Source organism: Heteronotia binoei, chromosome 1, assembly GCF_032191835.1.
Source record: "Heteronotia binoei isolate CCM8104 ecotype False Entrance Well chromosome 1, APGP_CSIRO_Hbin_v1, whole genome shotgun sequence".
Lineage (NCBI taxonomy): Eukaryota > Metazoa > Chordata > Lepidosauria > Squamata > Gekkonidae > Heteronotia > Heteronotia binoei.
In genome coordinates, this window is record NC_083223.1 from 2995287 (window position 1) to 3022248 (window position 26962).

Consider the following 26962-nt stretch of genomic DNA (forward strand, 5'->3'; position numbering starts at 1 on the left):
AATAGATCGCTACTCTAGCCAAATGTGGTTGCTCCAATAATTTAAAGACATCTGTAATGTGTGAATTCAAGAAATTAGCAGGCACAAATGAGTCAAGAAGTGCGGTCCAAATTTTGAACTAAGTTATGTCTCTGAAATACCTTGTAGGGGTTTCACAGACCAGGACAGGAAGCACTAAGGCAGGAGTGTCAAACATATGGCCTGTAGGCCGCATCTGGTCCCTTACAAGAGCAATTGGTCCTCTGCTGCTTCTTGGGTTGCCAATCCCCAGGTGGGGGCAGGGGATCCCCCGGTTTAGAGGCCCTCCCCCCGCTTCAGGGTCATCAGAAAGCGGGGGGGGGGAGGGAAATGTCTGCTGGGAACTCTATTATTCCCTAGGAAGATTTATTCCCATAGAAAATAATGGAGAATTGATCCGTGGGTATCTGGGGCTCTGGGGGGGGGCTATTTTTTGAAGTAGAGGCACCAAATTTTCAGTTTAGCATCTAGTGCATCTCCCCAAAATACTCCCCAATTTTCAAAAAGATTCGACTAGGGGGTCCAATTCTATGAGCTCCAAAAGAATGTGCCCCTATCCTTCATTATTTCCTATGGAAGGAAGGCATTGAAAAGGTGTGCCGTCCCTTTAAATGTGATGGCCAGAACTCCCTTTGGAGTTCAATGATGCTTGTCCCAGCCTTGATCTTGGCTCCACCGCTAATGTCTCCTGGCTCCACCCCCAAAGTCCCCAGATATTTCTTAAATTGGACTTGGCAACCCTAGCTGCTTCCTACTTCCTGTTCCTCCTTCCTGTTTCCAGCATTGGAACTGACTTTTGCCCAGTTGTTCCTATTTTCTGCTTTGGAAAAAAAAGGGGGGAGAGGGAGGGAAGAAAAAAGCCAACTCCTTCCCTCTTTCTGCGTCGTGCTCCTCCTCTGGGAAGGTAGGGGAAGGAAAGATCCAAAGACAGAGAGTCTCACGGCACTTTCAAGAAAACCAGCGTTTTATTCAGCACTGTCTCATAACCAGTGCCGACATCTCCATGCCTACTACCCCTCTGCATATCATGCCTGCACACTTCTTCAGAGAGAGGGAGGGAGGGATGGAAAGAGCCAGAGAGAATACGAGAGAGTGGGGGAGGGAGGGAGTTCCATGGCAGTGCCTGAGCCTTCATGAGTCACTGCTCGCTTCTTCAAATACAGCTAGAACATGAGCATCTGTCCTTACACCTTGGAGAGTGAAGTGATTTCAGATGCAACATGACAATAGCAGGCATTGGTAATTGGAGAAGAAACCTAGGTCTCAATTCAGTCCAGGAGGATGCATTGTCTTGAGCTTCATTATCAGTTGCAGTTCAGCAGTCTCCCTAATTTCCCTTTGAAATTTCTTTGTAAGAGAACTGCTACTCTTAGGACAGCAACTAAATGTCCTGGAAGGTTAAAGCGTTCCCCTGCTGTTGTTGTTGTTTTTTTTTAATGTTGTGGTTTCTAATAGCAGTAGAAAAAGTAAAAGTCCAGTGGCACCTTACATTAACAAAATTTGTGGTAGGGTTTGTGCTTTTGTGTGTCATTCTCGCTTGTTCAGGCTTATTTCCATTTATTATTTGCATCTTTCTGGACGGAATCCTCCTGTACCAAATGGAGACCTAGGTTTCCTGTCTCATAACCAGGGCCGACATCTCCATGCCTACTACCCCTCTGCATATCACGCCTAATCTTATCACACCTGCTACTGCCATTTAGCATCGGAAATCATATTTGTAAAGTTAATATGTCAAGTCCCTTGCGTTACATTTTAAGGCACAAATAGTCCAGCCTGACAAAGTGACATTTATACCAGAGCCAGCCTTCAAAACAAAAGAGTTTGGCACCTTTGCGCTACGGTTTGTGGCAAAGCACAGTACATTTGCATTGAGTCTGAAATGGCCAGGCAAGAAAGCACAGGGAAGAGGGCGGTGCGCACAAGGAAGCTAAGCAGAGCTTAGTTTAAGAACGTGGCAAAGCACATAAATTGTAGGTCATCGGGGACAATATGAACCCGATTGCTGGAGTCAGGTCCAGATCTTCTTCTGACGTCCCAGGGGCTGGCTGGAAGGTGAATCTCTGCAGGAGACTCACAAAGAAGAGGAAGAGCTCCATTCTGGCCAGGATCTCTCCAGCACAAACTCGCCGACCTGTGATAATATAGACGAGGCAGGAAAACCTGCTTATTTAATCCTTTATAATTCCCCATAATGTGCAAAGAGGTAAATATGAAGGCAGACTGAAGTGAACAATATAGTGAGCAGGGCTTATTCGTAGCAGGAACTCCTTTGCATATTAGACCAAACCCCATGATGTAGCCAATCCTCCTGGAGCTTACAATAGGCCCTGTACTAAGAGCCCTGTAAACTCTTGGAGGATTGGCTACAGCAGGGGGCATGGCCTAATATGAAGAAGAATCAAACCCGGTTCTCCCAGATAAGAGAGCTCTGGCTGACCCAAGGCCATTCCAGCAGCTGCAAGTGGAGGAGTGGGGAATCAAACCCGGTTCTCCCAGATAAGAGAGCTCTGGCTGACCCAAGGCCATTCCAGCAGGTGCAAGTGGAAGAGTGGGGAATCGAACCCGGTTCTCCCAGATAAGAGAGCTGTGGCTGACCCAAGGCCATTCCAGCAACTGCAAGTGGAGGAGTGGGGAATCAAACCCGGTTCTCCCAGATAAGAGAGCTCGTGCTGACTCAAGGCCATTCCAGCAGCTGCAAGTGGAGGAGTGGGGAATCAAACTCGGTTCTCCCAGATAAGAGTCCGCACACTTAATCACTACACCAAACTGCAAAGGAGTTCCTGCTACAAAAAAAAAAAAAAGCCCTGATAGTGAGTGTGATCAAATGGGCTTTCTGGCTCACCATAGCCACCCCTTCCCCTGAATTTAATGTGCGCAATCGTGTACATCTACCTTCTGCAGCCCAGCCATCTTTACCTTATCATAGGATGGGCTGGGAACGGAATTAACAGCCACCGAGAACTTCCCAGTAGGAAACTCCTTGCTGCACCTCTGTGGCATGTTTCCAGTCATTTGAACAGCCCGGGCATGCCATGCACGCATCCTGCATGTGCAGGAGCTGTGTGAGTGCTCCTCTCAATGTGTGCGCAGCCCGTGCCTGTCATGGGTTTCATCTGATCACCACGACACGCTTCAATCTGGGGTGGCTTCTTCAAAGCCAAGAGGCCGCTGCAGCTGAATCCCCGTCTGATCGCACCCGATGATTAACAGGACTAAGGCATAGATCTAGATGGGCAGCCGTGTGGGTCTGAAGCAGCAGAAAAAAGTTAGAGCCCGGTGGCACCTTTAAGACCAACAAAGTTTTATTCAAGCAGTGGCCTTTCGTGTGCACACATGCTGTTTCTGAGGAAGTGCACATGCATTCAAAAGCTCATGCTTTGGATAAAACATTGTTGGTCTTAAAGGTTTCACTGGTCTCTGACGTTGTTCTAGTACTAATGCATAATGCTAATCTTGAAAGAAAAAGTGAGAAATGGCTACCTGGGAAGACGTTCTTCCAAATCAATGGACTTGGATACCTGATCTATTCATTAAGCCCACAGTGATATATATATATATATATATATATATATATATATATATAAAATGAGTCACCTGCAGAGAAAGGCATGAAGGCTTCCCTCTTTCTGAACTTTCCTTCGGAATCAAGGAAGTGCTCCGGATAGAATTTCAAGGGTTTTTCCCACTGAGCTTCATCATACAGCACAGAGTACAGTAATGGAATGACTTGCCTTCCCTGCAAAGTGATAGAGCTGAATTATTGAAAGAAATAAAGATGGTCCATCAAGGAGAAAGGGCCACCTCCCTCTTCTGCATGCACTTATGGGGAAATTGCCCCGCTCACACTGCTAAGAATGATGGTGCCATACCTCTCAACACTTGTGGATTCTAAGGCAAAATCAGCTCTAGAAAAGCACTCTAATTCCCTGGCCAGCCTGAGCTCTAGGGTTTCCAGAACTCCCAAACCAGGGAGAGGTCTCCTACTTTCAGGTGCTCCTCTCCCTCCTGGTTACCCCCTCTTTCCTCTGAGAAGTTAGAAATAACCATGATGTGCCTGTGTAACCCAGAAATGATGTAGCACTTCAAGGATGTCAGGCAATGACACTCTAGTTTTGGCCAAAACTCTATGACTTGTAGCTAATTTGACCATAGGGTTTTGCCCCAAAACCAGAGTGTTGTCATCCAACAACCCTAACATGCCTTCAACACTTTTGGGTGATGTAGGCATGTTACATCATTTCTCCACCCCCTTCAGTGCGCCATTGGGACCTGGCAGCCATTCTGAGTTCCAACTGCGCAATGGAATGTAAAGACAAGGAGTAGGTTGCCCATTGTGGCTGCTGTGACAGATCTTGATGCCGGTAACAGGGCTCGTTGTGATGCCCCTCCAACTCTGGTACCCTGGGCATGTGCCTCATGGATGGACCAGCTGTGTGTTCTGATCTCTCCCATTGAAATGAATGGGGATTGCATGTAGTTTAACTGACTGGCTCTCAAGTTCCTCTGCATCTGAAGAACACTCTTTGTAAAGTATGGACAAATATCAACTGAGCTAAGACTCTCAGGTTAATGTTCCCCAAAGATCACTACGATCTGGCACACAACATCTACTGACCATCTCTGGCCCGAAGGATGTCCAGCTTAAGACCATAAGAGAAGCCATGTTGGATCAGGCCAATGGCCCATCCAGTCCAACACTCTGGGTCACACAGTGGCCAATATATGTGTGTGTATACACACACACACACACACACATATATTTATATACTGTGGTTAATAACCACTGATGGACCTCTGCTCCATATTTTTATCCAATCCCCTCTTAAAGCTGGCTATGCTTGTAGTCGCCACCACCTCCTGTGGCAGTGAATTCCACATGTTAATCACCCTTTGGGTGAAGAAATACTTCCTTTTATCCATTTCAACCTGACTGCTCAGCAATTTCATTGAATGCCCACGAGTTCTTGTATTGTGAGAAAGGAAGAAAAATACTTCTTTCTCTACTTTCTCCATCCCATGCATAATCTTGTCAACCTCTATCATGTCACCCCACAATCAACGTTTCTCCAAGCTAAAGAGCCCTAAGCGTTTTAACCTTTCTTCATAGGGAAAGTGTTCCAACCCTTTAATCATTCTAGTTGCCCTTTTCTGGACTTTCTCCAATGCTATAATATCCTTTTTGAGGTGCGGCGACCAGAACTGCACACAGTACTCCAAATGAGACCGCACCATCGATTTATACAGGGGCATTATGATACTGGCTGGTTTGTTTTCAGTTCCCTTCCTAATAATTCCCAGCATGGCATTGGCGTTTTTTATTGCAAACGCACACTGTCTTGACATTTTCAGTGAGTTATCTACCATGACCCTAAGATCTCTCCCTTGGTCAGTCTCTGCCAGTTCACACCCCATCAACTTGTGTTTGTAGCTGGGATTCTTGGCCCCAATATGCATTACTTTGTACTTGGCCACCTCATCTGCCACATTGATGCCCACTCACCCAGCCTCAACAGATCCCTTTGGAGTGCCTCACAATCCTCTCTGGTTCTAACCACCCTGAACAATTTAGTGTCATCTGCAAACTTGGCCACTTCACTGCTTACTCCCAACTCTAGATCATTAATGAACAAGTTAAAGAGCATGGGACCCAGTATTGAGCCCTGTGGCACCCCACTGCTTACCGTCCTCCACTGTGAAGACTGCCCATTTATACTCACTCTCTGCTTCCTATTAATTAGCCAGTTTTTGATCCACAAGAGCTTGTCTCAACCAGGGTCAGGGCCTTTTCAGCCTTGACCCCAGCCGAGTGGAATCATCTCCCTCTGGAAATCTGGGCCCTCACTGAATTGTTACCTTTTCAGAGGGCCTGTAAAACAGAGCTATTTCTCTGGGCCTTTGGTTGAGGCAGCAGACGTCCTATTCCATTGGAGGGCCCTATGCTAAAGTACCACCTCTTCTGTAATATGAATTTCAATTTACTCACTGTTTTAGACTCTCAGTATATATAACATGTGCCAGACTGAGCCACCATCCAACTATATTGTTCACACTGATTTCATTTTTAACTGTGGTTTTATACTGTTTTTAGAACATTGTTATCTGCCCTGAGCCCATTTTTGGGAACGGGCAGAATATAAATTACTTAAATAAAATAATTAATTAAATAAAAATAAGTAAGACTGATCACCTTTGGAATAAAATAGCCTTTCAGAGTGACGTCCACAGCAGTAGCGTGTGGGAGGGCTATAGGGAGGATGTTAGCAAACCTCTGGACTTCATGGATTACGGCATCTGTATAGGGCAGTTTTGACCGATGTTCAATCTGAGGTGGAGCAGACCCGATCACCTTTGCAATTTCTTCTTGGACCTTATCTGAGAAAATGAAACATCGCTTAATCCTTATTACGATATCCTTGTTATGGCATTTCACGTTACTATGGATGGATTATGAAATTTGGCCAGTTGGAAGGCTGGCAGGAGAAGAATTGATTTATGTGAATTGTGGTGTTGGAGAAGAGTTTTATGGATACCCTGGACCACACACACACAAAAAAACAACTACCCTGGGTTCTAGATCAAATCAAGCCTGAATTCTCGGTAGAACCTAAAATGACCAAACTGAGGAAAAGAGGAAGACCCAACATGAGATGGATTGACTCAATAAAGGAAGCCATGGCCTCCAGTTTGCAAGACCTGAGCAAGGCTGTCAATGATACGGGGTTTTTTTGGAGAGAATAATTAATTTGTAGAGTCACCGTAAGTCAGAAGTGTTTTAATAGGACATATCACACGTGACCAAATCAACTTCAAGGTTTCAAACGCAGTCCCTCAACGAGTGAAAAACTGAAGGATGTTTAATCTTTTAATAAACAAATTGTCAATAAAATAAATTTGAGATTATTCCCTACAAATATTGGGGGGGACCCAACTATCATCCAAAGTGGATACAACTACTTCCCCAGTCTAAGAAGCTATCCAACTTAAGTGGATCTTCCTTTAATGCAACAACCATTTAAGTTGAAGGAAAGTTCCAGATATTGGAAAAAAGTCCTTGGATCTGAACCAAAAATGAAAGGTGGGGTTTAAATGTTTAATAAATAAATACATAAATAAACTTTGGTCAGTGGAGTGGTCGGATAAGGGTAGGATCCACCCAATTATGACTATCATAACGACCATTGATTTTAACAATTGTCATGCTATGGTTTAATGGAAGAGTGAATGGAATGGTGAATGGAGCAGGACAGAGAAGAAGAAGAAGAAGAAGAAGAAGAAGAAGAAGAAGAAGAAGAAGAAGAAGAAGACTACAGATTTATTCCCCACCCTTCTCTCTGAATCAGAGTCTCAAAGTGGCTCACAATCTCCTATATCTTCTCTCCCCACAACAGACACTCCGTGAGGTGGGTGGGGCTGAGAGGGCTCTCAGAGTAGCTGCCCTTTCAAGGACAACTCTGGCAAGAGCTATGGCTGACCCAAGGCCATTCCAGCAGCTGTAAGGAGGCCAAACTGAAGAGTACACGTGAAAGGGCCTTTTCGATTGCAGCTCCACACTGGTGGAACCAACTACCGGATGAAGTGCGGGCCCTCCGGAGTCTTGATCAATTCCGTAGGGCCTGCAAGACTACCCTTTTCCAAATGGCCTTCGCTTAATGTGGATTTAGTCTACTATATCCAGCCATCATAAACTACTGAGGAGAACATCTAGAATATAGCACTGCAAATGTTAGTTTTAATTGTAAATTTGATGGTTTTAATTATAATGGTTTTAATTAGCAAATTATATATTGTACTGAAATGTTTTTATATTGTAAACTATAATTTCCATATGTTGTGAACAGCCCTGAGCTTGCTTTGGCGGGGAGGGCGGGATATAAATAAAATATATTATTATTATTAAGTGGAGGAAGGGGGAATCAAACCCGGTTCTCCCAGATAAGAATTCGCACACTTAACCACTATACCAAACTGGCTCTCAGAACTATTTAGAGCCTGCCCAGAAGTTTTAAATTTGGCAACACTGAGGTGGCCAAGACATTCAGGAGAAGACATTTCTCTTGGGGGTATCGGATGCAAGGTTAGCAGAGTGGCCACCTGTTGGAGTAGGGTCAGTTTCCTTCCACAGATTATCTGGTTATGGATCTGGAAATAAAATGATTATAACACCATAGCTTTGTATACCTTTCGGATTGTTAGGAAAGCAATCCTGATAAGGCTGGACTTCTCACCAGCTGGGTAACTGATGCTATTAATGTCTATAAAGTGCTGTTGCCATCCATGCATCTCCCACAATGCGGTGATTTCTTGAGAATACCATCTTCGGTGGAATTCTCACATCCACCTCTATGTAAAGGGTGAAACTCTGTACGCACAAAAGGATGCCTGCATCCCTCTTCTACTGAGGAAATCCATGTGTGCTTTGGACTGGGCATTAATTATACTTTCTTAAACCATGACACTTTTATCCCTTCACCATGCCCTTCATCGGTCCACCACTGAGTCACTAAGACTCAAAGTTAATTGCTGCCGACACTCTGAACGTTACACCACAATGCTGTGATGAAAGATTAAAGAACTCAGAACATGGTATATCACATATGAAAACAGCGCAGCGAGAGTCTTCCATCCTTTACCTATGTGGGGATGCCCTCTTTATTTCCTCTGAGCAGCACCACAGCACAGAAAGCAGCTTCGCCAGTCCCCAGATGGAGCCTGGAGATCTTCCACTTCTACAATTGCTCTTCAGCTGGCAGAGATCAGCTCCCCCGGAGAAAATGGCTGCTTTGAAGGGTGGAGTCTCTGGCATTGGACCATGCTGAGGCCCCTCCCCTCCCCAAACCCTCCCCTCTCCCAGCTCCACTCCCCAAGTCTCGAGGTATTTTCCAACATTGACCTGCCAACCCTACTCACTGGTGTTTCCTCTTCTCCCTTACGCAGGTAGCATCCAATGGCAACCCGAGAGTTCTTTACATTTTCACCACCAAGTGTAACTGGAATCCAGATTTCCTAGAATAATGGAAACCAACCAATGGAAAGGACATACTCTGAATTTCAGGGTACTTCATCATCAGCAACAGACCCCAACGCAAGGTGGTCGAAGTGGTCTCCATGCCAGCACCAAATAACTCATTCACAACACACTTTAGGTTTTCATTATTGAAGAATCCATTACTCTGGTTCCTGTTCTTCTCCTAAAATGTAAAAAAAAGAAGAAAGAAATGTTTTAAACGAAATAAATAGGATACATAGCAAAATAAAAACCAAGAGGGCCCTGAGGATTTTACAACATTGATGGGGATGAAAAGCCCTGATTAGGGATCCCAACCCTCCAGTTCCAATGGGGATCCCCCGATTTGGGGAGGGCTTTCCCGCGGCAGGCCAACTGGCCAGCAGGGGAAATCCCACCACAAAATGAGGTTTTTCGGGCCATTTCTGGTAAAACCGGAAGTGGCCCGAAAAACCAGAATGGCTGCTAGCAACTTGAGTGGTGCCCTTTGCTTCCCCTACGGAGACAAAAAGGACTACTCAAAATGGCTGCAGAGCTTCAGTGATCCTGATCATTGAGCAGGCTTGCAGCTAGTTTAGGCTGGCCTGGAATTCACATGTAAAGAGACCAGGGGAGGAATTCTAGCAGGAGCTCCTTTGCATATTAGGCCACACACCCCTGATGTAGCCAATCCTCCAAGCGCTGACAAAGCTCTTTTTTCGAAGCTCTTAGAAGATTGGCTACATCAGGGGCGTGTGGCCTAATATGCAAAGGAGCTCCTGCTAGAATTCCACCACTGAAAAAGACTTTAAATTAATGGGTAAGAGAAGTTCACTTGTGGTTATTGGCATGTTTACCTCTTGCTGTTGGATTAGAAAAGCATCGAGAAAGCTTCTCTGGTCATTCGCATCCAGTTTTTTTAGATGTTCTGCAGAGGTGGCCTGTATGAAGGCGTGAAAACTTTTGATGTTCTTAAGGAATGCCCTGTGATTCTCAAAAAGAAAACCCAGGGCAGGAAACATGCTGGCAATCTAAAAGAAGAATATATGAAAAGAGAAAATATTAAGAAAGCCCCGAGGCAGACTTCAAAACACTTCTAATTAAAATACCTTTGTTTTATTTATTTTATTTTATTCGATTTATTTATTCGATTTGCTTCTTTTTGCTCAGAGAATAGACCCCCAAAGGGTCCCATTATGTGTTCTGTGGACCTCAATGCATGCCCACCCCCTCCCATGGGGAAAAAAAGTTTGCGCATGGTGTAATGATGTCACCCAGACGTGACATCATCATGTCAGTTACCGAAGCCTCATTGTTCCTCGGCGCTGAGGGGCGGGGGAATCCTTCTCACCCGCAGCGCCGAGAAATAACGAGCGGCACTTTCAGGCTTTGGCATTCTCCGAGGGGAACACTGAAGTCTGAAAGTGTCGTTGTTTCTCAGCGCAGGGAATCCCTCCAACCCTTCAGCGCTGAGAGTTTGCCGAAAAACGCCGAAACCTGAAAACGCCATTGGAGGCTCAGGGATGTCCTAGGTTGCTTACTCCCATGCACCAGCCGTGCCTGTGATCCAGCCCAACTCATCAACATTCAGCAACTCTCATCTGTTCCTCCCAATCAGGGGGTAAAATTCTAGCAGGAGCTCCTTTGCATATTAGGCCACACACTCCTGATGTAGCCAGTCCTCCAACAGCTTACAAAAAGAAAGCTTTGTAAGCTCTTGGAGGATTGGCTACATCAGGGGTGTGTGGCCTAATATGCAAAGGAGCTCCTGCTAGAATTCTACCCCTGCCCCCCGACTAAGTTGTGTATCCTCAGCTAGTGGGTGCAGGGGAGACTAGACTGTACAGAAAAGGGCTTGAAGCTGCTGACTCAAAAAAGCAAAGCAGAGAGCCAGTGTGGAGTGGTTAAGAACTGCAAACTCTAGTGTGAAGAAGTGGATTTGATTCCTCACTTCTCCACATGGAACCAGCTCGGTGACCTCAGGTCAGTCACAGCTCTCTCAGAACTCTCTCAGCACCCCCTCCCTAAGACTGATTCCCCACTAGCCTTATGCTGCTCTCACGCTCCTTCTCAGCGGGGCTTCCTTTGGATTCACACTATCTCTCCTCGGGGCTGCAACTACCTTCGCCTTTTTCGCACGGCAAACAGAAACCTCTAAAAACCAGATAGTGTGAAATCTGATGGAAACCCCGCAGAGAAGAGAAGCTTGATAGCAGCAAAAGGCTACTGGGAAATTGGTCACCGTCTAGCTTCAAGCTTGTGCATTTGATTAACTTAGTACATAACAATAAATTTGCCAAATATTGATTGCAGTGATTTTCATCTAATGAAAATCCCAGTTCACACAGTCTGTCAAAGAAGTCATCAGCACTTGACGATAAAAAAAAATATATCTTGCCTCATTAGATGTATTAGTCGACTTGGGGATTCCAATAGGAATATTTTTTTTTTTCTCGATGGCCTATTTCCATGTGATTTATTGTAAGGAGCACGGTCCAATTTCTAATCTAGCTACTAAATGGGAGAGAAAATTGGGAGTTCTCAAGATGTTAGAAGAAGCTAGTTTGCAACCTCTCAAGATCTTTAGTTATTACATGCTGCCTTCATGGTGCCTGTAGGATCTGGGAACTGAATAATTTGAACAATGCTGGGAAAGACTGTGTTCCTTCTGTAAAGTGAAATTCCTTCAAGGATATGGACAGAAGTTGAAAGCTACTCATGATATGTTTCAGATGAGGGGTGTCAATCATGTAGGCCAGGGGCCAAATCAGGAACCGGAGGGCTCCTATGAGGCCCCCAAGCAACTGGCTGTCATCTGCTTCCTTCTCCCTCTCTCTTGCTTCCTTCTGCATCACAGCTCGCTTTGCAAGGTTTGCTGAATCGCACAGGAGCCAATGCGATCGTGCTGCAGCCCACCAAACTATTTTCCATCTGCCGCAGGAATGTGAACATCGTGCTTTCCAGTGAGATGTGACAGAGTGCTTTGAACTCTCACCAGCTGCGACTGAGTGTATTAGAAATCTAGATCAGAGGTGTCAAATGGGCAGCCCATGGGCCAGATCAAACCCCCAGAGGGCTCCTATAAGGCCCCCGAGCAACTGGCTGTCATCTGCTTCCTTCTCCCTCTCTCTCGCTTCCTTCTGCATCACAGCTTGCCTTGCAAGGCTGGCTCAATCACACAGGAGCTAGACTTGTTCATTCATACAGGAGCTACAGAACAAAACCTCCATTTTCTCCATTAGCTGAGGCTCCTCCCTTGGGAAAGAAGGGGAGGAGGCAGAGCTTACTTTGCCAGGCTTTCTCAATCTCACAGCAGAGCTACTGAACCAAGCCTCTCTTTCTTCTATTGGCTGAGAACGTAAGAACATAAGAACATAAGAGAAGCCATGTTAGATCAGGCCAATGGCCCATCCAGTCCAACATTCTGTGTCACACAGCGGCCAAATATATATATATATATATACATACACACACACACTGTGGCTAATAGCCACTGATGGACCTCTGCTCCATATTTTTATCTAACCCCTTCTTGAAGGTGGCTATGCTTGTGGACGCCACCACCTCCTGTGGCAGTGAATTCCACATGTTAATCACCCTTTGGCTGAAGAAGTACTTCCTTTTATCCGTTTTAACCTGTCTGCTCAGCAATTTCATCGAATGCCCACGAGTTCTTGTATTGTGAGAAAGGGAGAAAAGTACTTCTTTCTCTACTTTCTCCATCCCATGCATTATCTTGTAAACTTCTATCATGTCACCCCTCAGTCGACGTTTCTCCAAGCTAAAGAGCCCTAAGCGTTTCAACCTTTCTTCATAGGGAAGGTGTTCCAGCCCTTTAATCATTTTAGTTGCCCTTTTCTGAACTTTCTCCAATGCTATAATATCCTTTTTGAGGTGCGGCGACCAGAACTGCACACAGTACTCCAAATGAGACCGCACCATCGATTTATACAGAGGCATTATGATACTGGCTGATTTGTTTTCAATTCCCTTCCTAATAATTCCCAGCATGGCGTTGGCCTTTTTTATTGCAAACGCACACTGTCTTGACATTTTCAGTGAATTATCTACCATGACCCCAAGATCTCTCTCTTGGTCTGTCTCTGCCAGTTCACACCCCATCAACTTGTATTTGTAGCTGGGATTCTTGGCCCCAATGTGCATTACTTTGCACTTGGCCACATTGAACCGCATCTGCCACGTTGACGCCCACTCACCCAGCCTCAACAGATCCCTTTGGAGTTCCTCACAATCCTCTCTGGTTCTCACCACCCTGAACAATTTAGTGTCATCCGCAAATTTGGCCACTTCACTGCTCACTCCCAACTCTAAATCATTTATGAACAAGTTAAAGAGGATGGGACCCAGTACCGAGCCCTGCGGCACCCCACTGCTTACCGTCCTCCACTGCGAAGACTGCCCATTTATACTCACTCTCTGCTTCCTATTACTCAGCCAGTTTTTGATCCACAAGAGGACCTGTCCTTTTACTCCATGACTCTCAAGCTTTCTAAGGAGCCTTTGATGAGGAACTTTATCAAAAACTTTCTGGAAGTCAAGGTAAACAACATCTATCGGGTCTCCTTTGTCCACATGTTTGTTCACCCCCTCAAAGAAATGTAACAGGTTAGTGAGGCAAGATCTTCCCTTGCAGAACCCATGCTGAGTCTTCCTCAATAACCCGTGTTCATCAATGTGCCTACTCATTCTGTCCTTGATAATGGTTTCTACCAACTTTCCCGGTATTGAAGTCAGACTGACTGGCCTGTAATTTCCCGGATCTCCTCTGGAACCCTTTTTAAAGATGGGGGTGACATTTGCTACCTTCCAGTCCTCAGGAACGGAGGCAGATTTCAATGAAAGATTACAGATTTTTGTTAGAAGATCCACAACGGTGGATCTTCCCCTCCCCCTCCTGAACCCTTGGGGAAGGAAGGAAAGAGCCAGAACTTCCTTGGACCAGTTCCCTGGATTCCATGGGAGAAATACAAAGAAAGCACCTTTCAGACAAATGAGTGGTAATAATTTAAACATGGTTTATATTGGTTTTTTTGTAAAAAAAATCTTTAATTGTGTTTATGTCCTTTATAAAGTTTATATTTCTGCTACCTAATCTAAAATAGGAACACGCATGCCCCAGACCAACAAGGTCTCATTTATGTTAGATCCGGCCCTCATAACAGATGAGTTTGACATCCGTGTTTCAGATGACTTGTCCATGTCATTAGACCATCACAAAAGAAGCCCAGATATTTATATGAATGAACTTCTTCAAGCTCCATTCCTTCCAGCCTCCAAGGATGCCCTGTCTACCTACGTTCTCCAAACAGCAGTATTTTAGATTTATTTTGATTTATGCTAAGGTGCTCCATTTCACAATAATTAATAAACTTCTAAGTCTGTAAGAGGTTATGTTGGGTGAGAGGCAACCTCTAACGCTCGCCACTGCTCAGCAGACTGTCTGAAGAAATAGTGCAAAAATGGCCATTGTCTCAATGGCACAATGCCATTTCTGGCATTAGGAAGTGACATCTCTCTGCTCTAGGATTCAGCAGACATTCTATGGTAAAACTGAATAACAGAGTGGTGTGGGTTTGTGACAGAAACGACTTGATTTGATTTATTTGACTTTTAGCAGACCCTTCCCACGAATGGGCTCCAGACAACATGGTCACAGTAATAAAATACATGTAGCAAATATAAAACTATCAAACTTGAAAATCACAATCTGATAGATATAAGATGGCGACTAAAAGAGTTATCATAATTCCAACTGATCCAGTAGACGTGACTTATCGTCAGGTATTGAGGGTCACAGCGTCAATGCACTCAAGGCTTTTTTTGTAGCAGGAGCTCCTTTGCATATTAGGCCACGCACCCCTGATGTGGCCAGTCCTCTTGGAGCTTACAGCAGTCCCTGTAATAACAGCCCCGAAAACAATTCGTGGATTGGCTACATAAGAGGGGTGTGGCCTAATATGCAAAGGAGTTCCTGCTACAAAAAAGCCCTGAATGCAATGTCAACCCCTCCATTTCTCTGCCCCCCAGTCAATAGCCAAAGCCCCCACGGAGCCTTATGATTTAAGAAGCTCTCGTGGACAGACCCACATAAGCCCTGCCTGTACCAAAATATGTAGCAAAATACCAAACAGCTCTTTAACCAGTTTTGAACGGATAGATTACCATGGCGCTGAGAGATGCATTAAGCCGCGTATTTTCATTGACCATGTTCAGTAGTCGTACTAAAGTGGGATCTTCGTATTCATATCGCTTGCCCAGTAATATGAACACTATAACGTTGGCAACAGCGGCATTCATGATTATAGTGGCCTCAAATGGTTTTCCTGTACAAAAAGAAGAAGCCTGTATTTACTTTGGGAAGAGCCTCACCGCTGCTCTGATATTAAGGAGACATTGTTTTGATAGTAGGGCCCAGTCTGCTTCATGCAGTCCTTCTTCTTCTCCTAACACACCTTGATAGGTTTGATGCTAACTTGGTTTTTCAGGTCTTCCATGTTTTGGGCAAGCGTTTGACTTGTTAAAACCCTCTTTCCCACCAAGTAGCCGGCGGCATATCCATCAATTCACATCTTCATTCTGAATACTTTTAAGACACTTCATTTAATTTAAAAAAAACCCCTGGGAGAGAACACCTTTGTCACCATCTCATGGTCTAGCCCAGAGGTATCGAAATCATTTGTTATGAGTGCCAGATCTGACATCGATGTCACTTGAAATGTTAATGTCAGACTGGTCAAAATCCACTCAGTGCGAGTGACGATAATGAAGCAGTTAAAAAAGCAAGGTGTGAGGGAAGAAAAGCAGGCAGCAAGGTGAGAGGGAAGAGAGGGAGATGTGTTGAACTGGAACATATGGAATCATACATGTATTTTTAAATACTTAGCCCCTACTTTCAGTCATCAAACAATGGAATCCAATCCAAGTGTTGTAATTCCTAATCAAGATCTTTTTGAAAGAAAATAAAACCCCAGATAAACACAGAGAAATCTAATGTTAAAAAAAACCTTTTCAGAATAAGCCAAAATAATTGCCTTTTAATTCCCCTTTCTCCTGAGAGCCAGTTTGGTGTAGTGGTTAAGTGTCAGAATCTTATCTGGGAGAACCGGGTTTGGTTCCCCCCTCCTCTACTTGCAGCTGCTGGAATAGCCTTGGGTCAGCCATAGCTCTAGCAGGAGTTGTCCTTGAAAGGGCAGCTTCTGGGAGAGCCCTCTCCAGCCTCACCCACCTCAGAGGGTGTCTATTGTGGGGGGAGAAGATATAGGAGATTGTAAGCTGCTTCAGAGAGAAGGGCAGGGTATAAATCTGCAGGCGTTGTCTTATCCCAACACATCATTAGTATCATCATACCTTTTATTGGCATACTCAGGCATAACACGAAATGAGGACAGACAAGATATACCGTCTGAGATTAAGAACAATAATCTAATAAAATTTATAGTGAAACATGCCCTGCATAGATTTTAATGGACTTTTCCAGAAATTTACTAACAGCCCTTATGATTTCTATTCCATTGTCTTTCAGGAGGCGGCAATCCTATTTACTAGGTTACAGGGAAGGAGAGAAAGATTTACAAACAGTTCCCTCTGGTGGTTAGAATATAACTGACAGTCCAGCAATATATGTTGGATGGAATCTGGGCTGTTCACCCCACAGGGACAGACTCTCTCACTTGATGGGATCTGAAGGAATCTGCCATTAAAAAAAAAACATTTGAAGGAAATGCATTCATCCTTTCCTTCCTTGCCAACATAAGTGCTCTCTGTCGCTGGGGTCCAACACATCTCTATCCCTGTGCTGTCTTTTTTTTTTTTTTAACATGTGCGTGATGAGGTCTCCAAGTAAACAGCAGAGTGGGGTGATGTCAATGCAAACTGTGCTTGTCAGAAAAATCTCCCCTCTCCCTGCTTTCTTTCTCTCTCTTTGAAGAAAAGTTCACGCACACAAAAGTTTTTACCTTGAATAAAACATTGTTGCTCTTAAAGCTGCCCCTGGACTCCAACTTTGTCGTAACTGACTAAGAAAAGCTAATAATAATAATAATAATAATAATAGTAATAATAATAATAATAATAATAATAATAATAATAATAATAATAATAATAATAATAGTAATAGTAATAATAATAATAATAATAATATATTGGATTTATATCCCACCCTATCCTTTGAATCTCAGAGACTCAGAGCGGCTTACAATCTCCTTTATCTTCTTCCCCCACAACAGACACTCTGTGAGTGTCACTGTATGTGCAGGTGACAGACCACTGCTGACAACAAAGGATCTAATTGCCTTCCAGATGCCCCTGTCAGCTAGATCATCTAATCTAATTGACATTAGATGATCTGGCTTACAGGGGCATCTGGAAGACAGCCAGATTGCATCAACCAGAGTAATGTGACCATGACTCAGCCCTAAACCTGGTTGGTCACCTACCTAGAGGACATGTATAAATGTACAGTAGCACTCTGCTACTCGTTGGAGGTTGGGTGGTGAATTGTGCGCGGAGTATTTTGCTAGTCTGTATTATAGTTGTAAATAAGTGTATATAGCTAGTCTAATCGCAGCTGTGTACAAGACTGGATTCCTTTGCGTCTTCAGGAACCTCTCTCACTAAACGCGGAAGACCAACAGTGAGGCGGGTGAGACTGAGAGGGTTCTCCCAGAAGCTGCCCTTTCAAGGACAACTCTGCAAGAGCTATGGCTGACCCAAGGCCATTCCAGCAGGTGGAAGTGGAGGAGTGGGGAATCAAACCCAGTTCTCCCAGATAAGAGTCCACGCACTTAACCACTACAGAAAACTGCCTCTCAACTGGAGATCAGGGTTTGAACCTGAGATCTTCTGGATGCAAGGCAGAGGCTTTTCCATTGAGCCATAGCCCCTATACACTACAGCCTTAATGATAATTGTGTTTCATCAGGGAATTCTGGAAACTGTAGTTTTAGACGTCAATAAGGAAGGAACAAACGTCCTCAAACTACTGTTCCTTGGGGCAAAGACAGGGCAGTGAATGATTACAAAGATCAATTTACCCCGTGGCCTGTAGATATGTTCTTAGAGCACAGAAGACAACCCACCTTTGTAGGATTCAAATTTCTGGATTAGGAAATGGCATTCTTCCACAATCTTGTCCTCTGTGCTCCTCTTGCCCATTCCGTAGTCACGAAACGTGGTTATCATAAACCGCCGCATCACCTTCCAGTTCTCACCATGAGAAAGAACAACTCCTGAGTGGAAGCAAAGGACTGGTTTCAAGAACTGGTAGAACCCTTATGAGCTTGTATTCCCAAAACCCAGAAGGTGCATAGAAGGTCCTGCAAGACATGCATCGTGTCCTCTGTTTACAGATGTACATGGAATGCTCCTTTGTGCACCCACAGTGAAGGATGGGCTGCACAATAGGGTGGATCCAACCAGGGGCTGTTTTGTAGAAAAATAGGTGGTGAAGCTCACTACATAACTCATTAGCATATGCTGCCCCCCCACTCCAGCCAAAAGCAATCTGATGTAAGAAAGGAGAGCCCCAGGTGAGTGAGGCCTGATTGGGCTGGCTAGAGATCCAGTCAACTCAAACAGGTCTCGCTCGCCTGGAGGTGCGGTTGTGCGGTCATAACTTAGGGTTTATGACTCCACATTGGAAAACACTTGTGAAAAATATTTGATTTAGTCTGCTCCTTTATCAGTTATTTGGCCTGCAGAAATCAACAAGAAAATATTTTCCATACAGATAAACATTATCACGTTCTAATTCCTGCAAATTTATACACAAGGGTGGAAAAATCAGTACACTACTCTCAAACTGTAGATTAAGCCAGCCTAGTTCTAGTCTCCTAGGATAATTTCAAATGGCAATACCCAAGTAAGCAAGAGTGCCTATCATTCCAAAGAAATGAACTCACCATAGTTTCCTGGCATAATTTCAGATTTTGGGAACACGGGCCTCCCCGCAAAGGCATCTGCTTGATTCACCAAGGCCTCCCTTACAGTCTCATAGCCCGACACGACGACAACCGTCTCGAGTCCCATTTGTATGCTGAAGACAGGACCATACTGCTTGGATAACTGACGTGTAATTTTACAAAGAGAAAAAGACAGTTCAGGTCTTCATGATAGTGGCCAGCGTACTCGAAAACACCAGCTGAGTATCCATTTATACACAAAATGCCTGGTTGAGCAGAAATGTTTAAAACTGGCACCAGACATTTGACAAAAAGGGGGCCAGGTAGATGCAAGAGAGAGATATTTCCATAACTGTGAGGGTACCACATAGAACCCCGTGGAGCAGAGTGGTGAAGCTGCAGTACTGCAGTCCTAAGCTCTGCTCACAACCTGAGTTCGATCCCAGCAGAAGTTGGTTCAGGTAGTCGGCTCGAGGTTGACTCAGCCTTCCATCCTTCTGAGGTCGGTAAAATGAGTCCCCAGCTTGCTTGGGGGAAGTGTAGATGGCTGGGGAAGGCAATGGCAAACCACCCCATGAAAAGTCTGCCGTGAAAATGTTGTGAAAGCAATGTCATTCCGGAGTCGGAAACAACTGGTGCTTGCACAGGGGACTATCTTTATCTTTTTTACCACAGAGAAAAGCCTGCCTCTTGTGGCCATTTACATCACTTCTCTTATGTACAGTATTTGCTTCCTGGTGTATCACCCAGATTGATGGGGCTGGTGGCTGCGTGTGTGGCCATTCTATTGCATAGGGGCTATCATAATTTCAGTTATGGGCAATCATTTTTAACCTGTGTCAGAGCTATGGATGACCCAAGGCCATGCTAGCAGGTGCAAGTGGAGGAGTGGGGAATCAAACCCGGTTCTCCCAGATAAGAATCCGCACACTTAACCACTACACCAAACTGGGTCTCCATGATTAGTTCTTCTGTGGTGTTGTCTTGGACTTCCTTTTCAGCCAGTGTAATTTTTTACTCAGTTTCACCCATTTTGGATCCTGTCTATGTTTTATCCCATTAAAGGGTTTCTTTTTAAAATGTTTAATCATGTCCCCTGTTAAGCCCTTTTACTGTAAAATTTCATTCTTTTTTTTTGTCTGTGATACTCAAGATTAAGATTATTGCCCTTTTTATCCCTATTATTATTAATTATCAATTGGGCTTTATAACAAAGAAAATTGAGATTGTGCCTAAAATAGGAGCTGATCATAACCCAATAATATGGATTACAAATCTGTTGAAAAAATCAAGAAGATGGAGATTAAATGAAGATTTACTACAGAATAAAGAAATAGTGACATCTCTAAAAAATGAGACCAAAGTTATCTTCCAAATAAATGACAAAGATATTGAAATCCAGATGGTGTGGGATGCCTATAAGGCAGTAATGAGAGGAATATTGATGACATTGAGCAACAAAGATAAGAGGGCAAAAGATAAACAGATGTTTGACATTCAAAATGAAATAAAGAAGAAAGAAGGTGAATTAAGGAAAAGGCCAGGGGAAAAGAAAATTATGAGGGAGATTACAATATTATAAACACAAATGAGACATTTGTTAAATAAAGAATTAGAATGGAATTTGAAGAAATTACAGCAAAAGTTTTTTGAAGGAGCAAATAAACCTGGAAAGTACCTGGCCTGGCAATTGAAAAAAAGAGAGAGAAAGTAAAATTATTAGTAAGATTGTGGTTGATGGAACAGAGATGGTGGATCAAGAAGCAATAAAAAGAGATTTAAATATTATGCTAAACTATTTATGGGTGTTAAAATAAAGAAAGAAAAGATGGAACTATATTTATAAAATATTAAAATAGCACCCTTAACAGAAAATATGAAAAAGGTTTTGAATGCAACAATTGAAAGAATAGAGATTGAAGCAGCGATCAATGCAATGAAAATTGGAAAAGCTCCTGGGCCAGATGGATACACAGCTAAATTTTTTAAAACATTTAAAGAGGAATAGATACCAAAGCTCCAAAAATTGATGAACATGATAAGATTAAAAGGTAAAATACCAAATACATGGAAGGAAGCAGTGATTTCGTTAATTCCAAAAGAAAATAGAGATGTCACGAATGTTAAAATTTATAGACTGATTTCATTATTGAATAATGACTATAAAATATTCACAAAAATACTGGCAGAATGACTTAAGCAATAGTTGATAAACTTTATAAAGGAAGATCAAGCAGGGTTTCTCTCCAAGAGACAGATAAGAGACAATATTAGGACTGTTGTAAATATTGTAGAATATTACAAAAGACATCCAGAAAAGGAAGTAGCATTATTCTTTGCGGATGCAGAGAAAGCATTTGATAATCTAAACTGGGACTTTATGTTTGCAGTTATGTAGAAAATGGAGTTGGGAGAAGACTTTATAAGGATGATAAAAGCAATATATACTGAACAACGTGCAAGGCTATGTATAAATGCAGACCTAACAGAAGATATGATAATTAGTACAGGTACAAGACAAGGGTGTCCACTCTCTCCACTGTTGTTTATAATGGCATTTGAAATTTTGCTGATGCAAATTCAAAAAGATGAAGAAATAGAAGGATTGAAAATAAAAGGATTTACTTATAAATATAGAGCATTTGCAGATGATATAATGTTTATAAATGAAAATCCAACTCAAGTAACACCCTTGCTATTAGCTAAAATACAAGAATATGGAGAACTGGTGGGATTTTATATAAATAAAGAATAATAAAAAATGTTATGTAAGAATATGCAAGTAAGTAAACAAAAGGAGTTACAGAAGTTAACAGGTTGTGAAGTTACCTCGAAGTTGAAATATTTGGGTGAGGAGATAACAATGAAGAATATTTATTTGTTTAAAAATAATTATGAGAAACTATGGCGTAAAATGGATGAAGACATGATAAAATGGAATAAACTTAATTTGTCAATGCTGGGAAGAATAGCTGCAATTAAAATGAACATTTTGCCAAGAATAATGTATTTATTTCAAACTATTCTGATCGTGAAGGACAGCAAACAGTTTAACAGATGGCAGAGGAAGATCTCAAAATTTGTGTGGGCTGGGAAGAAACCAAGGATCAAAATGAAAATTTTAACAGATGCAAAAGAGAGAGGAGGATTCCAATTATCAGATTTAAAACTATATCATGAAGCAGTCTGCTTAGTGTGGATAAAAGAATGGGTGATGCTACTAAACAGAAAACTTTTGGCGTTGGAATGTCATGGAAATAAATTTGGCTGGCATGCTTATATGTACTATGGGGAAAAAAAGATGGATGGTTTTTTCTCTTACCATTATATAAGAAATAATTTGTTGAATATGTGGATGAAATATAAGGAATATGGTGATGAGAGAAAACCGTTATGGATAGTGCCAGCAGAAGTGATAAAAATAACAGCTGAAGTGGGTGAAGAAAAGTGGTTGTTATATAATCAGCTATTAAAAATACAAGGCGGTAAAATAGAACTGAAAACTCTGAAAGAGTTGAACTATAAATATGACTGGTTTCAAATGCAACAAATAAAGAGTTTGGTCGAAAAAGACATTAAAACTGAAGGAATAAGAAAAGAACAAACAGAAATGGAAATAGTTCTGCTTGGAGATAATAAAAAATTAATTTCAAAACTATATAAACTGCTTTTGAAATGGTCTACAGAAGATGAAGTAGTGAAATCTCAAATGATTAAGTGGGCAATTAATGTAAATAAAGAAATACAGATGGAAACTTGGGAATATCTTTGGAAAAATTCTATAAAGCTTTTAACATGTCATAGTATTAAAGTATTTAAAATGATGTATAGATGGTATATAACTCCTAAAAGTTGGCAAAGATGAACAATAAGATGCCAGATAGATGTTGGAAGTGTAAAAAACATGCAGGTTCTTTTTACCATATGTGGTGGACTTCTGAAAGAGCAAAAAAGTATTGGCAGATGATTCAACAAGAAATATCTAGGATCTTGGGATATGAAATCAAGAAAGTTGCAGAGACTTTTCTGTTGGGATTATATATGGAAAAATTCCCAAAAGAAGATAGAACTTTAATTTGGTACTTGCCCTCAGCTGCTAGGACATTGTATGCGCAGTTGTGGAAGCAAGAAAGAATACCAGAGAAATGGAATTGTATTATAAAAATTATAACATGGAGTGAAATGGACAAATTGACAAGAATTTTAAAAGACTATGATCTAGAAACTTTTAAGTTGGAGTGGAAGAAGTTTAGAAGTTATATAGAAAAAGAGTGGAAAATAAAAAGACATTGGACAATTTTTGATAATGATTAAGTCTTAAAAGACAGAAAAATAGAAATTTTTGTTTTATTAGTTAAGGGTACCTTTAAATATTAGTATTTTAAGTATTCAACACCGGCGGGGGTCAAGTAATGGGGGGAGGAGGGGTTAGAAAAGTAATATATGGATAGATAAAAAGAAGTAATTAATAATGCAAGAATTGATTGTTTCCATATGTTACTGAAATAACAAAAATGTTTTAATCAATTGGCATTACAATTCGGTGTATCTATATTGTTTTATCATGACATATGGGCAAATAGTATGCTCATTCCTTTCTGTAAGCTATTGTTATGCCATTAAAGGTTACAAGAATTGGACTTCCCTTATGTGCACCAAAGAGCTTTGCACTGTGCTAAGTGACTGTCGGTGCGGGTGTTAGCAGAGAGAGCGGTGTGATGTGCTCAACGGTGAGCCCCAGTAAAGAAGTGAGCCAGACACCTGCAGCTAGTGCTAAAACAGTGTATTTACAGTATATACAACTCGTGCTCACTAGTGCAGTCAAATACATTAATCACAGGACCAAAGTGCTCCGCCAGCAAGTGTACTCTCGAAGAGAGACCTGTGCATTGCAAGCACAGTCCATATATAGTTCTGTCAGCCAATCCTGGCAGTCCACAGTCATGCTGACTCAGCAGGTCCTTTCCACCTGTCTTCAGCCGGCTCAAACCGGCCTGCAGATAAGGTCACTGTGACCTAGCATGCCAGCTAGATCACCTGCTGTCATAATAGAGCTGTCAAACTGTGTTAAGATAGATTCAATTACTGACAGTGACATCAGCTGGTAGTCCCCTGCTCGAAAGATGTCCACTTAGCCTCAAGCAGGGCCAGGGCATTTTTTGTCCTGGCCCTAGCCTGATGGAACTCGCCCCCTCTCAAGATCAGGGTTGTGCAGGATATAGTGCAATTTCACTGGGCCTCCAAGGCAGAGCTGTTCTGTCTGGGCTTTGGTGAGTCACCTGATGCCTCCTCTGCTCAAAAAGCCTGGATGAACCGTCCTCAAGAACCATCTTGGCATCTGTTGCATGGGCTCTAATGTTAGTTGTTATGCCTGCAGCAGTGGAGGACATCGATGGACGCTAGAGACAGCTGTACGCTGTGTTGTTTTAAAATTTCAATCCATTATTAATTATATTTATTGCTGTTACTTCATTGCTGTGACTCATTCTGAGCCCCCTTGCAGAGAAGGTTGGCAGGGCTTTTATTTGTAGCAGGAACTCCTTTGCATATTAGGCCACGCATCCTTGATGTAGCCAATCCTCCAAGAGCTTACAGGACTCATAGTACAGGGCCTACTGTAAGCTCTTGGAGGATTGGTTACATCATGGGGCATGGACTAATATGCAAATAAGTTCCTGCTACAAAAAAAGCCCTGAAGGTAGAATATAAATCCAAAGATACATAAACACGACAAGGTTTCTTGGTAGTGTTACCAAGCTGTGGTTGGGAAATTCCTGGAGATCTGGGGAGGTGACAGTTCTTAAAATACACAGTACCCCACATGGTTTTGATCAGGGCATCTGGGAGGCTCATGTGGAATCTTTACTGGGGGTTCATGAGGCTGAATATCTCTGAATATCAGTGCCTGGATCTGATTCGGGAGATAGTCGGCTATTACTGAATATTCGGCTCCATTATACCCTATGGGCCATTGAAGACAATGGCAAAACACAGGGTGTAATGTAAAGAGGGGAGGCCTGAATCCTGACATGTCTTCTGAACTCCCCTATTCCTTTTTATCATTTCACATACTCCCCAATGATCAGCTGGCAGTGGTGGAAAGTGCTGCCAGCTCAGAGCCAATTTACAGCAACCCTGTAGGGTTCTCAAAGCAAGAGATGAACGAAGGTGGTTGGCTATTTGCCTCTACATAGCAACTCTGGACTTTCATGTTCATCTCCTATCAAAATAATCACCAGGGCTAGCCCTGTTTAGGGTCTGACAAAATCAAACTACTGATCAGTTATATCACGGGTCCCCAACCCCAGGCCATGGACCGGTACCAGTCTGTGGCCTGTTAGAAACCAGGGTGTGAGTTGTATAATTATTTAATTATATATTACAATGTTGTAGTAGTAGTAGCTGTAATACATTGGATTTATATCCTGCTCTCCACAACGAAACTCAGAGTGCCTCACAATCTCCTTTATCTTCTCCCCCCACAACAGACACCCTGTGAGGTGGGTGGGGCTGAGAGAGCTCTCCCCAAAAGCTGCCTTTTCAAGGACAGCTCTGCGAGAGCTATGGCTGACCCAAGGCCATTCCAGCAGCTGCAAGGGGAGGAGTGGGGAATCAAACCCGGTTCTCCCAGATAAGAGAGCTATGGCTGACCCAAGGCCATTCCAGCAGCTGCAAGTGGAGGAGTGGGGAATCAAACCCAGTTCTCCCAGATAAGAGAGCTCTGGCTGACCCAAGGCCATTCCAGCAGGTGCAAGTGGAGGAGTGGGGAATCAAACCCGGTTCTCCCAGATAAGAGAGCTCTGGCTGACCCAAGGCCATTCCAGCAGCTGCAAGTGGAGGAGTGGGAAATCAAACCCGGTTCTCCCAGATAAGAGAGCTATGGCTGACCCAAGGCCATTCCAGCAGCTGCAAGTGGAGGAGTGGGGAATCAAACCCGGTTCTCCCAGATAAGAGAGCTCTGGCTGACCCAAGGCCATTCCAGCAGCTGCAAGTGGAGGAGTGGGGAATCAAACCCGGTTCTCCCAGATAAGAGAGCTCTGGCTGACCCAAGGCCATTCCAGCAGCTGCAAGTGGAGGAGTGGGGAATCAAACCTGGTTCCCCCAGACAAGAGTCCACACACTTAACCACCACACCAAACGAATAGAAATAAAGTGCACAAATGTATCATCCTGAAACCATTCCCCCCCCCTCCCCAGAAAAAATTGTCTTCCACAATACTGGTCCCTGGTGCCAAAAAGGTTGGGGACCGCTGAACTACACAATTATTACTAGCTGACAGTCATCTGTGTGTCTGGTCATTCTTTCCCAATCTGTCTTCCTGCTTCCCTTTAGATAATTCAAGGAACATAAATGCGAGAAAGGATCAGAGCAATTACTAGGTCACAGATCCCGCCAACCCCTCTGCTCTCTTCTCCTGGCACTCATCAAGTAGCAACGGGCATACAAACGCAGCAATTTTACGAAATAAAAGAAACCAAAGCAATTCAAGTACGCTTTGCATGTTTTCTTTTCATATGTTGCTGCCTTTACTTGGGAGGGAACAACTGGGAGTGCTGGTGGCCAATAAGAAATTCAAGATAACACACAAATCCCATGAGTGGCATGGAAAGAACAAAAAGAAAGTTTACCTTGTGCATGGTTCTGTAAGGCCTCTTCAAATCCACGAGGTTTAGATTTCCAATGAGTGGCCACGGCCTTGGTCCTGGGGGAAGATTTCGGCCACTAGTCTTCCAGAAACTGCTCATTTTGAAAACCAATACTATTGTAAGGACAAACAGGAACAACGAGGAAACAGAATCCATTAAATCCATGCTCGTAGAAATTGGCTAAAGCGATTCTGACAATAGCGATAACACACAGTTTAATCTGCTATCCGAAAGCAGCAGCGTAAATATTTGCTCTCCCTTGTGTGACAACTCTAGTGAACCAATGAGAAAGAAACTGCACCATAAAATCTGCCCTCCCTCCCACTTTCTTAGCTCTAACTATTGAATCCAGTTCTGCTAGTCCAGAGAGTGACTTTTCCGAATCCTCTTA

The 26962-nt window shown here is 43.1% G+C and overlaps 1 protein-coding gene across 1 annotated transcript; it reads right to left on the reverse strand.

Annotated features, from left to right (window-relative positions):
* Positions 1–1964: 1964 nt before the first annotated feature.
* On the reverse strand, positions 1965–26761 carry LOC132590187 (cytochrome P450 2K6-like). The gene is made up of 9 exons (XM_060263180.1): positions 26554–26761; positions 18925–19087; positions 18103–18252; positions 15188–15348; positions 9862–10035; positions 9062–9209; positions 6209–6393; positions 3616–3757; positions 1965–2152 (listed from the first exon to the last, which is right to left on the reverse strand). The coding sequence occupies exons 1-9, from the start codon at positions 26734–26736 to the stop codon at positions 1965–1967; spliced, it is 1494 nt and encodes a 497-aa protein (XP_060119163.1). The 5' UTR covers positions 26737–26761.
* Positions 26762–26962: the final 201 nt, after the last annotated feature.

What these genes read in the sequence shown, in the direction of transcription:
- LOC132590187 (XM_060263180.1), bottom strand. Translation starts at nt 26,736, where the DNA reads ATGGATTTAATGGATTCTGTTTCCTCGTTGTTCCTGTTTGTCCTTACA. An exon ending in ATGCATCTCTCAGCGCCATG is followed by an intron (nt 10,036 to 15,187) that starts GTAATCTATCCG and finishes TTCTTCTTTTAG; the next exon opens with ATTGCCAGCATGTTTCCTGC. An exon ending in CTTCATGCCTTTCTCTGCAG is followed by an intron (nt 2,153 to 3,615) that starts GTGACTCATTTT and finishes ATATTATCACAG; the next exon opens with GTCGGCGAGTTTGTGCTGGA.